Here is a 22,200-nt window from a genome sequence, read left to right as displayed (position 1 = left end):
TTGTTGTGCAGGGGATGATCGGCCCAGCAAGCCGGGCGAGGTAATCTGATTATAAGTACGTCATGGGAAAGTCACTGGGAGAAAACACGTTCGTTCTCTGTCCTCTTCATTGTGCCTGTATGCGTGTGCGATAGGCGGTGTGCGTACCTATAACGTATTACATACATACGCTGTGTATGGTCAGGGTGCACATCCCAGACTCGTCCTTTTAGGGTGACTGTGAATTCGGATTCGCATTAATTTCGAATCAGGCTAAAAGGCAGAGACATGCATCACAGCTTCTCCAAAGCATATTTACTGGTTACTGCCGTCTGGGAGAAGTTACAGATTTCAGAATAAGCAATGGAAAACAAAGGTTCAAACGTGCACCATGTGAGGCGGTTAATTTTTCAACTTCGGACAGTTAGTTTAACGGTAAAAACGGTGATTCAGGTGTTCTAAATTTTGTGTTGGATCTCACTGAATGAACAATCCGGTTCCGGTTGCTTGAAACTCGTGCTCAAACCGTAAATCGTGAAACGGCGTGCGGCACAATCGGCGTGTAAGAATTCTCGCGGTAAGATTGGGCGCACAATGCGAAGTCTTATCAGGACCGTATAAAGGGTGCGACCTCTGAACCTCGAGATTCGAGGCGTCCATCAATAAGCCGAAGTCATTTGGCAAATCTAAAAGGCGTCGTGGAGGAAATTTCCAAGATAAAGGAGGCAACAATGAGGTAACCAATGGTTAGTATTCGGCCAGTGTCGAACTCGGCGCCTCAATCACTCGTGATAACAATGGCGGGGCTTATAAATCCGTGCATTGTTGCCAACTTAAAAGCTCTCGGCGGGCTGCCACCGACCGAGGCTGTGAGTGTTGGCGCCCCGTGTAAAAGCATTGAGAGCACTTTAATGAATACGATTAGGGGCGTTAACCGTGAAGGATTGCCCCTGCCGAAGAAACTCGAGTGTACCTACCTTCCTACTTACCCCGAGGTTTTAGATGCTCCGCTGCTGCAACTTGTTTTTCACCACTTAGTACGGGTCCTTACCTTTTCTCTATTTTCCTTTCTCTAACGTTCCATTCTTTGTTGCTCAGCTTTGCAGACGACATTCGATCGATTATGTCAAACCTCACCAAACACGCGGGAGTGAATTTTAAAAGCATCGTGAAAATATACGAGGAATCGGTGCGAGGTCGCGAGATCGGATTATGAGTTGATTTTACGGTTAATGAAACGAGGGTGATAAAATTTTTGACGATTCCAGGCATAAAGGCTTTTCACTGTGCATCTAGAACATATATGCTAGATGTTTTTTGGTTGCCTCGGAAGATCCATAGGATACTTTACGTTCATAGTCAATTTTTCGTGCTATTTTCGAATGTCTGCGTTCTCCATATCGCACTTTGAAATCTCCGACGGTCACTTTTTGAATTACTGAAATTCGTTGGATGACGTCAATTAAAAATGGATTATAGCGCGTTTGTGAATTGACGTGACATTTAAACAAAGAATGGTTATTTGGACTACGACCACTCAACAGTGGAAGAATCGACCCTACAGAATCTGACATTCCTGTCTGTAGAACGAACCAAGTATTTCGGTTTTCCAAAAAATTGAAAAAGAAAGATCCTGCTTTGTTGCAGACGCGAGGAATGCCGCGAGGAAAAGTTAACCATCAACATGGCGAAGGAAGTAATCACGAGAAGCAAATATGGGATGTGACTAAAACGGCTCTAACTCTTTTCTCCGCAGGGATGTGACTAGGTACCAACCCCGGTGGCGGTGGAGTCAAACCGTCACTTTGCTCCGTACCGGTGTAAATAACCGGGTACGGTTTTTTGCACAATATGTTGTGGGACCATTACTTAGTCCGAGGAGGCAGCCCTGCCTTGGTAGGCTGCGCGAGGGGGTAGCTCTTAGCTAAATAACCACTCAGTCACTCGCCGCCCGTGCTCGAAGAAGGTGGAAGCGAAGCCGAGGGGAAGGAAGGTGGTGGGGTTAGGTGGCCGATACTGTTACGTGATGTAAGAGCATCCAACCATCCAGGAACCTCCAAGTCCCAGATTAACGAGGCCATTCTGGGATTGACTTCTCCTTGGTCGAAAGTTCGTCCACTTTCCAAGAACGAATCAAACTCCCGCATCTTGATCTGGTGAAGTTACCTCTACCCGTAACTGCGCGAGCTACTTGAGTTGCTCTTAGAGGGACAGTGCTAACCGATGGAAAAACTCACCGGACTTATACACCGAACCACGAATTCAGAGCATGGATTTATAGAAAATTAATTTTAATCTGACCCTGATTAGTTTACACTCGACAGATTATAACTCAAATTGATATTGGAACCATTTGTCGTCCAAGTTATGATCGACCTACTACTTGGCGTGAGGGAGATACAAACGAAGGAATTTAGTCGAAATATGTTCATGGTAAGGGAGGATTCGTTAATTGATCGTTGGAACTATACAGTAGCAGGCTATAAATCCACACCTGTGCTCAAAGTTGAAAGTCTCGTACACAATTATTGATGGATTTATCGACAAAGGTACCCGAATAACCTAAGACAGGGGCGATAGTCAATTCGCTTTGAATGACGTTGACGATTTGAAATGCATACTTCAGTAATGTAAGTGAAAAAGCTTTTCTCCATGAGCGACTAAGGCTGTACCACCAACAGATCAAAGTGTCGGTGAATCCCGACGGGTTCCTCAGGGGTTAGACACTGGGGTGCTGGTGGAAATTCTCAGTACCAAGTTCTGCGGTGGAGTGTAGCCGAATTACGGTCGTATATATTTCACTGCGCCCCAGCTCGGCGGTGGCAGCCCTTGTTGGCCGAGGCCGAAATCATTGGCTAATGTCAGGGACAACCCCGAGGCACGCTTATCTGCGGCGGACACGGAAAGCTTTCGAATACATTAACTGCAACGTTTCGGAGATGACCGCGGGAGATTAAATACGAGAGAACTGCATCCTTGGAACTCTGCTGCGCGCGCGCGGGCTTCGAAAAACTTTTCACATGGTATTTAACGCGACGCGACGTAACGCAGCGCAACGCAACGCGGTGCCCCGATATAATGCCTCCACTTATTGGCACGCCAGTGTTTATCCAGGAGCTAATGACAGTCGAAATCCATCGATAAGACCTCGATTAGATCGGGAAGGTCGCGTTTAACCGTGCTTAGCCCTCGCCTCGGAATAGGGCGTCAGTGGCACAGCCCCGAACTGCAACACCAGGAGGGTTGCATTTAGTGGCTGGGCTTAAGCGTGCGGCTTATAGTAGTTGCATAACCCTCCTAGGGTGCCTGGTGTCACAGTCAGCCATCGGTGCGGCCATCGCCAACCAGCCAGCCCGCCTGGCGGACGCTGCCTGTTTGTGTACCGTATATGCTTTGGATCGGCACGATCCATTATGAGCTTATGTCACCCGACAATAGGGATTTGCTGACGGACACGGTGAGAAAATGGGGAGATCCAGGAGGCTGAGGTTGCTATACGTATATATATATATGGGTATATATATGTACCTACTCTCCGCGAGGCCAAGACTAGGTGGAAGGCGGTACGCCATGCATACATCTACTCTATATGACGCACTGTGAATAATCCACGTAGGTATCGATTCCAGTCTAAGAATAAAACTCGTATGATCGAGATTTCAGGGTATATTTTAAGCTACCGGCATATCAAGCTATGATAATTGTGACTTTATAAGATATTGGACCATACTGGGAAGAATAGTATTCACAATGCAATTTCGGCATGCTAGTAGTGCTGCGATGTAAAAAATGATCGGGGAATGTGGAGTTGATGTGGACTGATTCTCCGTCACAGCATATTCGAAGGTAGTCTCCTTTATAGACCAAGTATCGATACTGAAAACTTCCAAAGAACTTGAAATTTCTTGGACCATTTGTGTGAAGGCAGCATCTTCCATAAAATACTGTCGTAGGCCACACGTTCGTATAGGTAAACTTAAACTCGATTGATTGACTAAACTAATGTCATGCTGGAATGTATTCGACAACAAAGCAGTCAACAACTGATCATCTACTCAAATCCATACACAACTCAACATGTAAACATTAAGCTCCAGCAGACCCAGATCATTTTCGACAGTGTAGGTGTAACGGCGGAGTTTAGTGTCTACAGTTCTCAATTTGCGATGAATAGTGGGGAAACTCGGTCTGCTAACAGGGAGCAACTAACGAGCATCACTGCACACACAGCAGACCATCGACAACTGATCGTCTCATCACCGTGCAGATTAACCGGTTAGCGTTGCTATTGAGCGAGCGTCCGCGTCCATCAGCGATGAACACGACACTGATCATCCAATGTTCTGTGGCGGATGATAGCTGTGCCGGTGATGAACACGGAATCAAGGTTTTGTGTAACCAACCGTCGTTCTTTCCCGATCAGCTACGAGGAATGTGCTTCTTCCACGTAGCTTTTATACGTACAATGCTTGTTTTTGTCTCGAGGTTGCTGGCCGTCTCGGTGTTGGCCTTAGCGTCAACACGGCGGGAGGACATATCGATTACCCGGTGCAGTTAAAGCGATGGAATAGAAGACCGTTCGTCTCACCCCTGAATCTACGTCGCAGAATTCCTGATGTGACGTAGGTGGGTACACCCATCATTTACGCGGCTACACACGGACGATCTACTGAGATTCGGCGTACTATACTCACGTCAGTATGGGTATGTATATTTCTGCGTCTAATCAAGTTTGGAGAATTGGACTCGACGGGCATTCCACCTCATAGTCATATCTTGCTGCAGTATTGTAAGCCTGTTTACACCCACCTGCCTAGACCCAACGTTTTCACGTATGAACTCCGCGATGGTAATACAGTTGGGGTGGTGGAGGGTTAGTTACTCGGGGTGTTGGTTTGTTCGCTGGTTGGCTCGAGTTAATTATAACTGATGGTTATCAACCGGTTAACTCCGACACGCCATTACGTGCTTGGACTGGCGTTCTGTCTGTTCCAGGCTGACTGTTACTGCGCGTTCTCGTAGTCGACGGCGGTTCCGTAGCGCCATTCGACACTTTTTTTCAACGTGCACGGATTTCATTCGGGATGGAATTTCTCTCTCCGTTATACCTGTCCAATGAATTTTGAAATCCGTAATAACTACCGATTGAATGGAGAAGACGAAGGTCGCGTGAGTCAGACACACGCTTTGCGAGCAAGGGGGCGAGGGATAAAGTGGAAAGAAAATAAAAGGCAATCCCAATCACTTTTCTACCGCTTCGCAAGGAGGCGAGTGGGCACCAGGCACCAATCTAGTAATTCTCTCTAAGCAGAACAAATGTTTTCGTTCCTGGCTTTGCGAGCAATCATCGCTAAGTCTTTTAATTTCCTATATTGAGGATGGCTCCGGGGTGTACGGCGGTGGTAATTGGCTGTCAGGGCTTCCCAGTCCTACCAACCTAACGGCAACCAACCAACCAACCAACCAACAACCCCGAGAGATTGGTATCGCTTATAATTAACTTCTCCATACCACGAAGCCGGCGTTCAGAGCCAAGTCACCGACAACCGACGCAAAGTAGCTGTATAGGTATACCTCCGCACGAGGTGGGCGGAAGATTGTCCCGTGGAAGAGTTTCTTTTGCGGTTAAAACCGTCGGAAGTATGTGTGTGGGAAAAATTGACGCCCGTTCTAAACGTCCTGGCCTTATACGTAAAGTTTCTCGAAACGTGCGGCCCAATAATTATTAAGGCCATTCGTTTCACGCAAATATGTATCAGGGTCTGTTTACTTCGTTGAGAAGAATTTCAAGGCGAACCTCAGGATAGGGGCGTCAAATTTTTATACATGCTTGCCGGCAGTCGTGATCATCGCATGTTTGTGAAATATCTTCTCGACACAGAACGTACGTCGGTGTTGACGATGCCAGAACATAAAGTGTTACTGCTGCCAAGGCGGGAGTGAAGTGCTTGGAGAAAAAGGTTCAGACGCAAACATCGCAAAGTAGGTGCAAAGAAAAACAAAAATTCCCCCACGGTCGTCAGCATTCAGCCTGTAACGATCAAATTTTCGAGAACTGTTCGGCATCTAAGCATCGCAAGGTCTGTACCTATTCAAACTTGTAATTCCAACAGTTTGAAAAGTTGGAAAAAAAATAACACGCGAAAGAAGGTTCGGGGCACTTCTGACATCCGGTTGGAATATTCAAAGTATGTATTGATTTTAAATCGATCGACAAAATATTCGAGACAAAATGACTGGGGATTTCAGTTTCCGGTTTTATGTACAGTCGAATGCATGTATAGTATGTTCTATCGACAACTGTGCACCTGTTGGCTTGTACGTAATATGACTGCGAGCTGTGTGTGGAGTTGAATTGATTACATTGTAGTTCGAAATGGGCAGAGAATTTTGCGTATTGCCAATTGATATATATATATACACGCAATACATTGCGAGTTACAATTATCGACGCATCCAAAGGCGATTTGCAATTGCCACTGAATCAGTACTAGTTTTCATTCATTTAAGTAAACTGATTCCAAGGGTGGAAAATTGTAATTCGAACTCATTACTGATGAGAATGAGACGTAGAGAGTGTGGGTAGAAATTCAAAACAGTTACGAGTATAATTAAATTTTTCTTCCAAGCGATGGAGAGTGAAAATAAAAAAAAAAATCGTTAAAATTTACCGTATAGTTCTTTCAAATCCTGAAACGCGGGCATTTACGTTTATGACGTACACGCACAGCCTCGCGAGTGTCTGTACATATATACGAAAGTTTTCAAGTACCATCAGAAATATCACTGTTCCTCCTGCAGGGGTGCAAGTTTCGCCCCCTGCTCGGAGGAGGCGTATTAAAATATCCACTTCAGAAAGAATCCCTAACTTTTAAAAAGCCTACTATTTGAGTGAGTAGCAGCCGCCTCAGTCGGTGTGCCTCGAAGCGAGTTTTATGCTTCCCGCGCCATGCGGTTCGCGTTGCAGTAAGAGCAGGCGACAGGCGGGCACAAGGAGAGAATCAGGCGGGCAGGCAGCGACTGGGAGGAAAAGCTTCTTTGAGTGTGAAAGATACAGCGGGCGAAAGCGAAACGGTCGAGGAAAGAGTGCTTCTCCTCCGTGGATTCGACGGAGACGAGGCGTACGGAGTTCTGCGCGCGAGACCAGAGAGTCCTCTGAAGTCTAAGTAACATCCATTCTCGCCTCCTTTCTCCTCCTCCTCCTCCACCTCCTACTCACCATTTACTTTACTTTACCCTACTATACTTCACTTACTACCTCTGCCCAGTTTTTATTTGCAATCCCACTTCTTCTTCTTCTTCTTCCTTTTCTTCTTCCTATAAAGACCCACACACCTGTACGAGTATTTACGGTGTCCCTCAATACGCCTCAATGGTCAATCCCACGCGTAGAATGTTTGCACGAAGATGGCCAGGAATTCAGGAAACTTACACCGAATCACGAGGTTCTCACTCCCGGTATGAACGTGCGATTTTTTACTCGAGAGACTAAAGTTAACCGAGTAACTTATAGTTTATAGAACTTGTAACTGTTCCTTTCGTTACTTCACGTGGAATCGGATTTTTAATAGACAGTCGACAGAAGAAGAATTTTACAGCTGCGTTAACTAATATTGCAACTTAACCGGTTGACTGGTACGAGTTCTTGTAGTTTTTGTGCCAAAACTGGTACTGGTTTGTTTGTATATTTTTTATAATATTGAATTTTTCAATTCTGATTTCAGATTTGAATTCTGCGACCCCCGAAACAGTAGTGGACCAATTTTCGTCAAAATCCATCGAGAAACATCAGAATTATTAAAAGACGTATGTATATATGATCCATTACCAGTCAACCGGCTGATTTAATACAACGATCAAATTTCAATATCAAACTTTTATGCAGAGCTGTTTTATTCATACATCGAATTCAATGGTATTCGAATCAATTGCGCAGGTACATATAACTTTTCTTCCGACGAAATCTATACCTTACAAAACAATTCCCCTCAATTTCTCGACAAAACAGCAAGTTCCAACCGATTCAATATCACATATTTTATGCTTCGCAATAATATTTTCCAAGCGACACGTCGTGTACCCACAAACATACGACTCGCCGTCGCGACTTTTCCCTGCAATCTGAATAACCGCACCGCTACGGTAATTATAAAGTAAGATTACACAAAGCGTAAAAGTAAGAAAAACAAAAGGGAAAAATTGTAATTTTCGCCGTCCTCCCCCCTTTGCCTTGTAACATTTCCCAGCCGTGAATTTTCCGGGGCTTAACAAAGTCTTTGGCAACGAGTGTATCAAGGGTGAACCAGGCGAGCTTTGGTTTTCGCCCCTTGAATATCAGTAGTAGTAGCCCTTGGTAACTAGTTTCTGAACAGGTCACCCCAATTAACGGTTCCACATACACCAGCCAGCACCACCCCTGGCGCCAGCCCCGCCCTGCGGGAGAAACTTATAATTGCGAAAGGAGCTGGCAATTATAATTGCCCCCCGGGCCGGGCTGTTGTAATTATCCAAAAACCGTCCGTGAGCCTGGGTTCATGTACAGTTGGCGCCTCTTCCCCCGACGTGACTTATTACCACTTCAACTTCCGGCTCCTGGCTTCACGACGACGCCGCGGCGTTTCTTCCCATTATTACTCACGGTACGATTCGCCCCTGTTTATCGAGTTTCATTCATTCGTCATCCGCGTGCATCGGATTAAGACGGCTCTGTCCTTCTGTAACGATTATTTCGAAGGAATGGATGGGAAAAGCTCAGTCGGTACAGCGATTATGTATCAATAACGTGGTCAAGATGATTCGAGTAATTGTTTTATTTAAATATAATACGTGTAACTGTGTGATTGTGAGTATTGCATCGAGTAAAATTTTTAGTTCCGGTTACCGCTCAGTCTTTATTAACTATTATCATTTTTTACCACAATCGAAAAATACAGTTCTAGGTAGAAAATGAAAATTAGTTTTTTAGCTGTTACCGGAAAGTCTGATATCCGTTGCTATTCTTTCTCATTACGATCACTGTTGCTATATTTTCTTGCTACTGTTGCGAAAATTGAATGCTTGAACAAAAATAAATTGACGTTGAAGCCTTGTTTAACTAAAAAACTAGAGTAAACCTCAGAAACTGATTTTGCGTTGCAATTATCAAAAAAGGATCGACGATAGCGCAAAATGGTTACGCGTACCTCGTTTTTCGTAATTCCAACAATATTCGAACAGTTTTTTAACGATATATGTTTTAGTGAATTTTTCTAGTTTTCTAGAAGGTCTGAACTTTGTTCATACGTTTATATTGGTGAAAAAAATACTTTTCAAAAAACAGTGACATCCAATAACGACGACGTTTGCGTATAAAAAAAATTTCACAGTCAAGTTACACCGCTTTTCAAAATTGTATTGTTTTTGCTACCTAGCTACCGCAGCAATTAATCTACTGTGAATTCAGTTGACGTCAACGTGAAAGTTACGGTAACGGTAACTGGATTAGATTCCAGTCAAACTGATTGTCACATTTAGTAGAGTAAACTTTTGTTTATATTAACCATCGCTTGAACGAGCCCGGCAAATATGAGCCGAACGAAAATAGCCACTTTTGCGGCATCACAGCTTTGAGTGCTTTGCAGAAACAATGTGGAATTAGATGAAATCCCCGCAAATTTGCGTAACGTAGCCACCCGAACTCCCTTCTCTCTCCCGCTCTTCTTCCCCTTGCTTTTCCTCTTCTTCTCCTCCTTCTTGTTCATATTAAAATTTCTCCCGCAGCCCCGCGAGTCGGGTTAAATTGACGCCGGAGGCTCGGCCGAGGCTCGGCGTCGAGGAGAGTAAGATAGCCGCTCTGCGTAACTCTCTTGGTCTGGTAGCAAATCGATTATTTAAACGGTATATCGCATCCTACCTACACTCACGTCGTAACGGGGAGTCCACTCGTGAGTGCACACAAAGAATTACACGGAGTGGGATAACGGGACGATGCGATGGAAGAGCCGGGGGTCGGGGTGGAGGGACGGAGCCAAGACTCCGGTCAATTAAGTGCAGGAAATTAGAGTTTTAATTACGCAGTCATTCAGAAAATTACATCGGGGCCGCAAAGGAGGTGCTGCGCAGCCTCGAGGAGAGGAGAGGAGTGAAGACGATGACGGCTGAGAGGGTCTCCTTACCACCCCGCTGTACAGGGTGTTTTCCATTTATAACGAATAATGGCTTCCAATCTAGAGGATTTCATTATTTCCGAAACCCGACCGTGGCGTTGCCCTTTTTTTCCATCACCGTCTTCTTCCCTTTTGAATTATACTCCGAAAGATCGGTTTTGCGTAAGCGATTCTAGCGCTTATCTCCGTATTGTGTTCTGCTGGATTCAAAAAAAAACGGGTACTTGAACAGTTTAAACGATACATTACAAACGTTTCGATACTTCGACAAAGCTCCAACGGATTTCCATTTTGCGGAACTTGTTGCTAACGGTCAATTGGATAAAGAATTTCCGCAAACGAGAAGTTGACAACCGGCACACAGCGTGTGAGTAATTGTGAAGAACCACGTCGATCTCGACGACGCTGTTAATTATCAAAAAGGTGTTCAAGCTGACCATTATGTATTTTAAAAATACTCCAAGAAGCCACTGCGTTATGCTACGGTTGAACATGCTCGCTCATGCTTTAGATAAAAACGTTGAATGTGTCACGGATTAGCTAATTTTGTCTCAAAAGTGCCGACCGTGCTTACAGTCTTTTTAGAGGTGGTTATAGTTAGTTACCTGCAACGGTGAAACGTCGGGTTTGTCCGTCTACGGATCCGTTGCCTTTTGTCCCACGGTGAACGAAGCGGCTAGGTGGTAACTGACGCAATGTAAATGAGTTAACTAGAGGATGATAACTACGAAACACCTGCTTCTACAGGAGCTACTTGGATGCAACCTTTCCTGCAGCTCTCTCTCTCTCTCTCTCTCTCTTTCTCTCTTTCTCTCTCTCTCTGCCGTTTTCTCTCTCGCACACGCGCAACTCGGCATTGTTCACTGGAGACTTTTTGTCTTCGACCAGAGATAAATTATCCTGACAAACAGCGTGTAATAATATTAGATGTACGTAACGGGGCGTAATTATCTTTGTGTTAGCTATAGTCGCACATTCACAGTTGAATAAATATATAGTCCCCCATACGTCAACTGTATCGACAATGTGCAATTTACCTCGGCTCACTATCGTCCTTTTTTGGTTTGCTGTGTTTTCACCTTTTAAAACAGCTCTGTAATACCAGATCAATTAATTCTTTGGCAATCGTGGTTAACACCGAACAGTATCGATGTGCTTGTCGATATTGTTTGTATTGCGATGCGGTTAGGTGGAAATGAATCTCGGTGAAAATAGAACAAGCTTATAAGCTGGAAAACTGAGTTGTTCCACAAAAATGTTGAAAAAGTTTGTTTAATTTTATTTCCTTGATGTTGGATTCGTTTAATATATTACTTGTAATAAGTGAATTTATTTTCCGTTCTCCAGCGTGTTTTATAATAATTTTAGCTATAGTAGTTTTTTTTTCTGAAAATATGTTTGCAAAGAACCATCTCGATAACCGTATCTATAATATCGTCCCATTTTCTTCCAAGTTCTATTTGTTGACTGACGGAATAAAATTGTTGTTAAACTGGTTCATCAAAAGCTTCAAAATTTTGAAATCTCCTCCGGGAATTTTCAAACCATGCTTTTGCACGTCCTTCAACTGCTGTTCCAATAACTCATAATCTTAAATTATCCGGTACAAATTTGAGTCGAAAATAATCTTTCAAGTCACGCAAAAAAATGCAACACAATTTTGGTATACTATCTTTTATCGAAAAATTGTTACTCAAAACTTGTATTTGTGGTCTGTTGTTAGCTGTTACGTTACTTGCATGTAGTCCGATTAAACTAATTTCCGCACGTGACGCGTCAATTTTCGTATTGTACTTTCTTTTTTTTTTTTTGCCTCTTCTCCAATTGTTGTCCAAGAGTCTGTGTATCGTGTTATTGTTCTGATCCAACATTTTTGATTTAGTACGAACGACTTTAGCCGTGAATCGAATTTTGCCAACGGGCGTACCGATTTCATTTGTCGCTCGAAGTTTCGATCTGGTAAACATGGAATTACATCAATAAATTGTCCAGTTTTTTACAATTAATTAAATGGATTCTATCTGTTCTTTTTACTACTCACATTAAAATATAATCTTTAAAAACGATCCTTTTTCAATTCATGACATATCACATTCACGCATAACGGAATAAAAACTATTATACCTTACACTACGATAAAAAAAAAAAAAAAAAAAAGAAGAAAACCATCGAATCCAACGAGACGTGGTTTCACGAAGATTCAACCGGAAGTAGGCAAAAAAGCTCGTTACACCGATATACTACGTACAACGTAGATCGGAGCTTCGCGCGGGTTTGGCAAACGAACTTGGGGCGTGGGTAACGTAATCGATTGATCAGGTCGTAACCCGACAAAGATTGTGGAACATCCCGTACATTAGCAATCAACCGTCAGCCCATTCACTACGGGCATCGTACATATAAACCTATACATTTACGATACTGCACACTGCACGCAGCATACAGAGTCAGGAATACACCGCATCTGTAACTGATGCCTAACCCTAAACTACAACGACGAATCGGGGTGGCGAAGTGGCGGCGAGAGGAAGGGAGGGACGGCAGGGTCCGGGGGCAGGGTGGGAGGGAGGGGAGGGGGCAAATCTAATTACATGGTCTGTGACGGCTGCTCGATGGGCGATCCTGACCCCCCCACCCTTTCCGCCCCCTCCGCCCCTGAACTTGCCGCGGGCCATTCGGTTCTCCACAGTGATATTACCTGGCCGAGTTGACATCCGGTTACGAGTTATACTTCGCTAGCGTCGAGTGGGTGGTGGGTAGGTTGGTGTACAGAGCTACAGATGGTGGAGAGAGACACCCAGTCCGTTACTCGAGCATTAATTAATGCGGCTCCGATCTATTTAAATCGATTACACGAGTTGCAGTTGTTAATTATCTTCCCCTCCGCCCGGCCCCTTCTTTTCTATAGACTGGGATGCAGGTAACTGTATAAATAATTATAACTCAGCGTGTGCGCTTGTATAATTTTCACTTTTCAACGCAGTGTTTGAAATTGAAAAAAAAATACTACAAACAACGTCGGTTCTCGGATGGAAGATTATTAAGCGAGGATTGAATGAAAGTTATACTCATAGGTATGGAAGAAAAAATATTTTTATACCGAGGACTCCTCTATACGCGGTGCATTTATTTTATACGGTTTGTGTTTGGACAGATGGTATGTGTGTACCGACAATGTGTGTACGTGTTACGTTGGCGAAAGAGATAAGATCGGTAGATTAACTTCAGCTTGCGGTTGTACAGAACTGACATAATCAATTGCTGCGTTGTGGCACGCACTTAAACATCGTTAATGATTTATGAATCGAGTGCTGCTGGCTACGAGATAGCGAACATGTTTGAATTGTTCATTAGAGCGAGATTAGCTTCGCGTATAGAAGTTTTGAACAACGGGTGACAGATGTCAGGAATTTGTCTGTTAGGTATTTACAGTACGGGAGGAATGTCAAGATATAGAGAAATAGATATAGAAATATAGAAAGTTGACTGGATCTAAAAAAGAATTTCGAAAAAGAATCTCTCATTGAAATCCAAGGCTGCAGAGGAAAACGCCTGTTGCAAACTGCGCAGATTGAGTGGTTCATTATTTTTAGAAATATCGATCATCTTCAATTTGTATAAGAAAATGACAAAACGAGGCATAATACGCGTACGTAAAAACATTGAAATCATATTGGTGTTTCAAAAATTAACAAAGCTCGGGCCTTTCTGATTGGAATTCGTCCAAGGTGTTGAAATATCTTTCAAAACCATGGAGACATTGCTTTGATAAATTCAGCGTTTGAATCATTGTCATCCCGCAATGGATGCACGGATAAATTCTCAATACGCAGCTTTCTCAGGGATTCGGGTGTTCCGTTATTCTCTTCACAATTCAACCCTTATTCCTCAGTTTTTACGCGTACAATAAACCGCCGTCGCTTTTTAAATCCCACCACACCACAATGAAAACTACATTAACACAGAAAAGTACACGAACCAAAATCGGTTAGGAAGTTGCAACAAAAGAAAAAAAAAAAAATCATCAAGACGTTAACTGAAATAATCGAACGAAAACAATACAATGTAGGTGTAATACAGGTATGGAAAAAACATCCCCGGCAGCGAATAAGCGAGTTGTCGGTACACGGGGTGAAAGGGATGCACGGGGAGAGGAAGAAATGGGGGCGGGGGGGGGGGGGGGAGGAGAGGAGAGGAAGCCGTAGATGAGAGAGTAGAGTGTTAATTTTCGAAATGAAAATGAGACATCCATCTTTCACGAAATGCTTGGCACTCGACACTTGAGCACTCAGCCCCATTCTCTCACTCAACGCATTAGAGTAATGAATTAATTTCCATCCCACCCCTCCCCCGACCGACGGCAACCCGCCATCGCCACCCACTACTCGCTATCCTGGATTTAAAGTCTATTTTCTTAATTATAACCGAGCGACAATGGCGCCCCGCGTGTTATCACTTTGCTTAAGTAACGTGCCTAAAGTGCGGCTGTTAAGCGGCCGCTCTTATTTAGTAATTAGCCATTAAGATTAGTAATTTATTTAATGGATGGGAAATGAAATGTAAAAAAGTAATTTCTCTGCAGTATACATATACATACGTATATATATATATGTGTGTGTGTGTGTGTATGTACGTATGTATCGGGTATATGGACTTATAGTATCACACAGGCATGGCGCAGGACGCCAAAGTGGAACACTTGATCATCGAAATTGCGAGTAAAACATTACTACACTTGGGTACTTACGCCCTGCAGCCTGCAGGCTATCAGTTAATTTAACGGCCCGAGCCATCCCTTATGCTGCTCGATATTCGTCCATCGATATCCTATGTGTATACATATATACGTACATACATATATATATATATATATATATATATATTATATATAGATATACATATATATTACATACCCACTTTCATAAATTCAATATCAATTCAATTTCATCATATAAAAATAACACCCCGTCGTCAACGTTCTGCTAGGCGGAATTCTCCGATTACATAAATTGATCGTTCGTACATCCAGGTGCTTTTTTTTTTTATTTTACATAATTTCTAAAAGCATTTTCACTGTATATGTATATATGTATGTATATAAATCAATCTCGTCTGCATCTTAAGACCAAATCCAATTAAGAGTGTTTACCGATCGTTGTTAAGAGCGAAATTCTGATCGAAGGGGAACTGTAATCGCGAAGAATATGAGTTTGAATAATTATGCAATTTATATAATCATTTCATCGAGTTGGATCGGGAACGAATCTTATACGAACTCCGAGTTCGTAAAAAAATATCTTAGTCATCGAGTGTTTTCTCGTTGATATTGAACTTGGAAGACTTACAAAACTGTAAACTAGAATGTAACAGTGCTTGGGATCGTTTTGACGTTCGAAAATGATTTCTCGAATGATCGAAGATGAAGTTTGACAAGCTGCTGAGCGAACATAGCCGCGTTGTTAATTCGAAATCGATTTAAGATCGCGATAAGAAAATTGTGACGGAACTCTGTTTGGATGTCGTAAAAATTTTGGTAGCAGAAGATATTACCGTATTCATGGGATTAGAAACCATTAACCTTTGAGGGACAGTTTAATTACAGAAGCGATTAAACATCTTAACATGTGAACACACTCGAATGGTAAAGCAGGGAAAACGCGAGGTGGCAGAACCCGTGTGCGACCAATTAACATACTAATAACCAGCCGGTCTTGAGAGGACCAAGCGTAAAACCGCTGCATGGTTAAATTAAAACCTCTTAACCAGTCTAAGGAACGTGGAACCTGGTCCAGTAGGAGAGGCGTGATTTTCTACGCGTTAGAATAATTGCTAACCCTATCGCGAGTAGAGCGAAAGGCACGGAGGATGAAGAAACATCTCTCGAGGAATAAAGAGGGATTTCGTTTCAGGTATCCAAATCGACGTTTAATTCGTTTTCTCGTCAATTTTTACTCCCGCTTCTTCTTATCGTCGCAAAAATTCGACGCGGGCTTTTCACGATCGCGAACGATAAAAATTCATCCAGTTAATTCGGTTCGCTTCGATGCTGCGGATGATCGAGGGTGGCTCAAACCCCTCGCTAGAATCTTAAAGATGAAAGTGGTTTCTTACCGAGCGTGGTGACGACGCCCACTGAACAATTTAAATCTTGCACTCTCTGTTTTATATGGGGTAGTTTTACTTTGACGGTAAAAAAGGTAATGCTAAAGTAGAATAAGAAGGGGAGAAAGCGGAAAAGACAAACTCTCCGGGGGGGTGGGGGTTAAAAGAGTCCGATGTATATTTATATACGCTGTGTCGCATCGTATACTTTTTCAGGTTTTTAAGCTAATTGTGTTTCTCCGTCGTTTCCGTTCTTGCCGATTCGTCCATCCAATTTTTTTGCTTTTTTGTTTTTGGAAAAAAATCACGGTTTATATTATTTCCGGTCAATTAATGCGAGCAAAGTTTTTGAAAAATATTATGCAGAGAAATCACTGATTGCTTGGATTTTTATGTATACCTGTGTTTATAGATTGTGAAAAGTTTGAACCAGTCGTTACGGGAACACTGTACAAGGGGATAATATTCTTGTTCGTAATTCTTCGCGTCACCGTTTCGTATTTATACACTCGGGAGTTTTCTTAGGACGCGATTAAAGCGCCCCACATAAATGCGGCCCCTGCATCCGTCTTCTTTTCCCTCGTAACACGTTGCTGCATTTTCAATTACGCGAGGTTTATATTCACAAACATTTTATAAGGCAGGAATGCCGGAGTCCCACGCCAATAAGAGTGCAGGTCTACACCGGAGAGCATGTTAGGCATTAATACCGACGCTAATGAGCATTTCTAATTACGACAACGAGGAATAATTATAACTTGTGATATTAAACCGCACGTGCACGAGAGGGGAAAACAAATAAAACTAATTGTTAATGGGAAGGATATTTCATCAGATTTATAACGGTAAAAACAACGGCAATCATTTTCTTGCGGACTAGCCCAGTTATTATACGTCAATTAAAATACAATACGCGAACAGTAATTAGCTGATTAAATCGAAAGCGAGAGGTCTGAGCTGCGTGTCGAATCGCCCTCTGCAACTCTGGTTTCTTTTCTCTTCTATTTACCTTCGCCGAAACTTGACTGGCCGCGGGTTTTCTTCAAGTTTTGAAGAATATCCGCGATCTGAAAGAAAGAAGAAAAAAAAAAGGTGTTCTTGATTAGCGACACCGAAGAGGATTGGAAAAAAAGTATCGACCTACGAGTAATAACAACGATTGGATTTGTATTTGCGTAGATGTGAATTAGAGTTAGAATTAACGATTTTACAATTATTATTAAATTTTTTAACGTCAAAGAAATTAACGATTCTAATACTTTATCTGCAAATCACTTTTTGCCACTAAAATTTTGTCAGTGCAACGAGGATTTGTACGTTCGATGCGCGGGACGGGCGACTTTGTTCCTTTTGTTACAACGGAAATTGAGATGGGTAAAAAAGATTTTTCGTCGTACCGCTCGTATGCGTAATAGGTATATACGTATACACGTACAGCGACGATCGATTGTTTAATAAAAAACCGTAGCTGTCCGGCGGTAAAGCCTTTACGCCGTTGTCAAATATCTCCCCAGCCTTTTATTACGGGAAACTTTTGATAAAGGCCAAATCCCTCAACCGCTAACTCTCTATACGTGTACACGGGGCGATAAAGCTCGTGCATTTTCGAATGAAATAAATAAGTCACCCGTTATAATCGGGAAATTCAAACATGGAATCGAAGAAAAACTGCTGCATCGACTCACTTTGTTAAATGCCTGAATCTTACGATGTTGATTTAGAAAATGAAACGTATAATACATAAGAAACGGATATGGGAGCGTATTTTTTTTTTCTTTATCTAGTTCTACCTATTTTATTTGTCAAGAAACATCTGCAAGATAATAACGAAATAATTTGTCACTTGAAAGTTTGAACAACCGATTGCGCTTTTCTTTAGACAATAACAACAGCGCGACTGAATTCATATTGTTTCCCATTATGGTCAGTCTACTAACAACAAATACTCCGGTCCTTTTAATCCTTTGCGGAGAAAAGCGTTATTCATATTACGCGTAGCTACATTGCTTACAGATTTTCTCAGAAAGTTCCGCATCCGTGAACGGAATACCGCGACAAAACCTTAATCTTTCCGATTAACGAGCGTAAATTTTTCATTCCTAGGGTGATTCACTTGAAGTTGAAAAATGCAACTATTCAAACGAATCGATAAATAATACGCGGTCCAAACATGAGCTATATTCAAATAATTTTACGTATTCTTCTCCACCCTATAATATAAAGCCAATTTTACATAAAATAAAGGAATACGTATAGATATGAATAATATATTGCAACGTTTTGGCGAACGTCACGAAATAAATACGGGTCCGGGAGCTTAATTGGCGAATCAATCAAAGGCGGAAATTAAATATTGAGAAAATGCCTTAATGACAAGTAAGTGTTTTCAATTTAACGTCCGAAACAAGACTGTTTTTACAATAATATCATTTCACGCAGCAACCTTATTCATTTTATGACACGTGAAGTCTTACATGTCTTTTATCTGTGACGACTACTAGAACGGTTGTAAGGGTGATTTTACCCTTTCTAACAATACGTACGTACACGGAATAGACGAGTCTTTGTTTATTATCTACGATAATTAAGGTTGTGTATGACATAAATTAATGCATAACAATAAAAAAACGATCATCTTTCTCTCTCTCTCTCTCTCTCTCCCTTTCTCTGGCGCGGTCTTTTATCCCCCGTCGTCATTCCGATCGGTATCTCGTGTAATTTCACGAAACGATCGAGTCCCGCGATCTCATCCACCTGTAATATCTATACCGAAAAGAAGTCCCAACAGGGAACCGAAGAAATCATTCGCCTTTATTTATTCCCGGCTCTCTCTCGATCGGATCGAGTCCTTCTTCATCCCCCCCCTCCCCCCCCCCCCACCTCCCTCTCCCTTCACCCTCCCCCAGGGCCCCGGATACCTTCGCACGTACCTGTAAGGACGGGGACACATCCAGCGGCCGATACGGCGTCGCGACGCTACCGAGAAGGGACGGGGTTTGGGAGACGACGGGCGTCGATGGGGTGGGAAAGCGGCACGCGTATCAAACCGCATTGCGCATGAGTGGGATTTTCCCCGTGCGTGACGTCACCAGCTCAGTGGCACCGCGACGCGCGCGCGAGTTCATTCTCAGTTGGACCGCGGTGACGAACGTACACGGAGGCTGTCGGTGAGATAAGAGGTGCGAAAATTTGAGGGACGACAGGTGCGAAGAGGGGTGCTCGTTGCCCCGATACTACGCTCGTCTCACTTCCACCCCCGCCCGGGTAGGGAGGGAGGGAGAGAGGGTGGTTATCCGGTTACGGTGCGTCAGGATCGACGATTTTTTTCATCCGACGTATCGTCAGTGACGGATTGATTCGGTGCGGGCTCTAGATCGTTTGATATAAAACACAAGTGCGGCCCGTCGGTGCCTATTTATTTACACACGTACGCAGACACACGGCACAGTGTGCGGCGATTATCCCAGAGCCACGCGACTCTTGGTGGTGGTGGTGTTGTTGTTGTTGTTGTTCTTGTTATTGTGCGGATGTTTCATCTCATCTTTGTTAATACGCAGTGGTGATACGCGGCGCAAATGGTTCGTTGAACATCCCCGAGGTTCGATTCGATCAGATGCTGACTCTTCGGGCCGGACTATCCATTCCGGATTTTCATCACCTTCTAAGCCTCGCCGTTGTCTGATGCCGGTGAGTCGACAAGATATTTGTATAACATGTTTCACCTGTTGTCGGGTATTTGATTTTATTCTTCGAAAGCATGATCAGGCGGCGGTGTTTTACCGCAGGTTTGTAAGGTAAATTTAAACTACACCATTTTGTATGCACTCGCAATGAAACTTGCTTGTATACAGTTGAATACGAAAATCAAAAGCTCGTTGGAATTGAGTATCGAGTTCTTGTTATCGGTTTATTTTGTGTCTCGTGCTTTATAATATTATAATCCCACGAGTTATAAGGTATCCTGTGTTTTTCTTTTTTTTTTTTTTCTCATGCGTGTGTACTCTACGTTCAATTCTAATAACACATCGACACGCGTTTCTGCGACTGACTCATTATACGTTATGAAAATCTTGTATGCAGCTGTTAATTATCCTGATTTTAATTACAAGCCGAGCCGTAATATTCGCACGGTTTTTCCTTAATGCCCGTGCATCCCACTACTCACGTACGCGCGATAAGGAGATCGAGGTTACAAGTTTTTAGGTGAGTTTTACAAAAAAATGTGAGAGTCGAATAGGCGACGCCGCCAGAGAGACCGACCGAATCGCTTATCTTTTCATCCGCCTTACCGTCTGCGGCGATATCTAATGAATCCGACCGCCGTCAAGTAAGTCGGAAGTCAATCTTCGCGGCCGGAAGCAGTCCTCCCCCCTTTCTCCTTCGCCCCCCCCCCTCCGCCCCCTCCACCCACGCCACAACCGCCACCCTTCAACTTTCCCCGCGGCGTCTCAGGCCCCTTTCATATCGCCGGCGCTGATCCTTCCTTCTCGCTCGCACTCTTCGTGACGAGAAGGCAACCCCTAAATGAAATCCTGAAATTAAAGCCGTATATTAACCCCACGGCGTCTCCTAAATTAAAAAACAACATTTTACGGCGAAGGCCGGCCTATCCGCCAGAGTTGTGCGCGGGGCGCCCTCTCCCTCCCCCTCCCCCCCTCCCCCCTCTTCATACCCACCCCACCGATCTCTATACACACAGGGTTATACCCGGTCTCGACCGCCATTCTATTGTCCGTAAATTGCGTTTTTAAATTCGCGGGCTGACGCGGGGCGCCGGGACGCCGGGCGTCGGGGGGGAGGGCGGCGGAGAAGGCGCGTGGCCCAGTTAGCGCCTTTCCAAAATCTCCGGCCACCCCTGAATCGAATAGCGTTTTCCCTACCCTATGGCCTGTTATACACCAAGCGCGGTTTGCCACCGTGTAATGGATTCGTGGAAAACTTGGGTCGGCTTCTGCGGCTTTTGGTGCAACGGTTATGAGCGGGTAATTCGCTCGGGGAATCGGCGAGGATGTCATTGTTTTTTATCCCACCCTTTTTTTTTTTTTATACGATGTTAATTTTTTATTCTTTCTCTTTCATTTTTTCACGAAGAAAAGTCGCGCACTGAGAAAAAACGGGACAATTTTTCACGCTCTTTTTGCTTTTATTTACACATATTATGCGTAATATTCTGATTCGAAAGACTAACGATTTCTGGTCTTAATTCGAAAATCAAAAATATCTGCACCGATCACGTATGTAATTTGGCCGAAATATCGAGTTTCAATCGTGGAAAATGTAACTATAAACGTGAACCAAGGCTAAAAGAAGAAAATATATTTTTAAATCTTAATGTACTTGTGCTTATTATAATTATCTTCGCAAACCATCTCTTACACGTTATTTTTCAACATTAAAAAATAATACCGATTTGGATGAATTTCAGCCAAGTTTAAATAGCCTGTATCGCATAGCGACAAGATTGTAAAATTTTCAAAAACATATTTTTATTTGTTACATGTAACTGAATGGAAGAGGTTTCAATTAGTTGTCATGAGTTTAGTGATTTTCGTTTGTATAAATAGATAAATTGGCAATTACTGGCGTTTTAGAATCGAATCAGTACATGAAAAATCAGTTTCACGAGTAAAAATAAAATATTCTTTTCAAATCCATCAAATCTGAAATTGTTCAAAAGAAATGTTTGTCTCTCAAAGTCGAATCAGGGCGCAGCTAATTATACCAGTTGAAAAATACTTCCAATCGTTGATAATTCACGAAAGGACGAACTGTGCTATCTGAAAAAAAAGAAAAAAAATCGAAAAGTAATTAAACAAAAGAGAAAAAAAAAATGACGTTCCTGTCAGTGCACTCGACCGATCGAAAGACGTTACAGACATCGATGCAGGCATTCGCTGCTTGCTATACGCTGCTATATCAGTTCCGGGTCGCCTTGATTTCACGCTCGTGATTGGCTGAGTTCACCAAGTGAAGT

The 22,200-nt window shown here is 43.1% G+C and overlaps 1 protein-coding gene and 1 long non-coding RNA gene across 8 annotated transcripts in view; one reads left to right on the top strand and one right to left on the bottom strand.

The window, feature by feature from the left end:
• The first annotated feature begins 7,746 nt into the window (after nt 1–7,746).
• The window catches only part of LOC107217552 (LIM domain only protein 3), a 111,413-nt gene continuing 96,959 nt past the window's right edge, over nt 7,747–22,200 (top strand). For 4 of the 5 annotated variants that reach the window (XM_046742460.1, XM_046742459.1, XM_046742456.1 and 1 more), the window contains exon 1: nt 19,378–19,913. Coding sequence is in view for 2 of the 5 variants with exons in the window: in XM_046742456.1 (XP_046598412.1) it covers nt 19,908–19,913 (6 nt within the window). In the remaining 3 variants the exon portion in view is untranslated. Of the gene's footprint in view, nt 7,786–19,377; nt 19,914–22,200 lie in introns of those variants that run through there. The other variant, XM_046742457.1, reaches the window with a different exon arrangement.
• On the bottom strand, nt 9,293–10,848 carry LOC124294917. 3 transcript variants are annotated; one of them, XR_006904811.1, is made up of 3 exons: nt 10,730–10,848; nt 10,052–10,529; nt 9,293–9,829 (listed from the first exon to the last, which is right to left on the bottom strand). It is a non-coding gene; the product is annotated as an uncharacterized LOC124294917 (long non-coding RNA). The 3 variants fall into 3 exon arrangements; XR_006904809.1 differs by lacking the exon at nt 9,293–9,829 and having other exon boundaries at nt 10,002–10,529; XR_006904810.1 differs by lacking the exon at nt 9,293–9,829 and having other exon boundaries at nt 10,002–10,629; nt 10,730–10,828.

The sequence above is a fragment of the Neodiprion lecontei genome, chromosome 6 (assembly GCF_021901455.1).
Source record: "Neodiprion lecontei isolate iyNeoLeco1 chromosome 6, iyNeoLeco1.1, whole genome shotgun sequence".
NCBI classification, from domain to species: domain Eukaryota; kingdom Metazoa; phylum Arthropoda; class Insecta; order Hymenoptera; family Diprionidae; genus Neodiprion; species Neodiprion lecontei.
The sequence above is the reverse complement of the archived record's forward strand: the minus strand, read 5'-3'. Positions and strand labels throughout refer to the sequence as shown.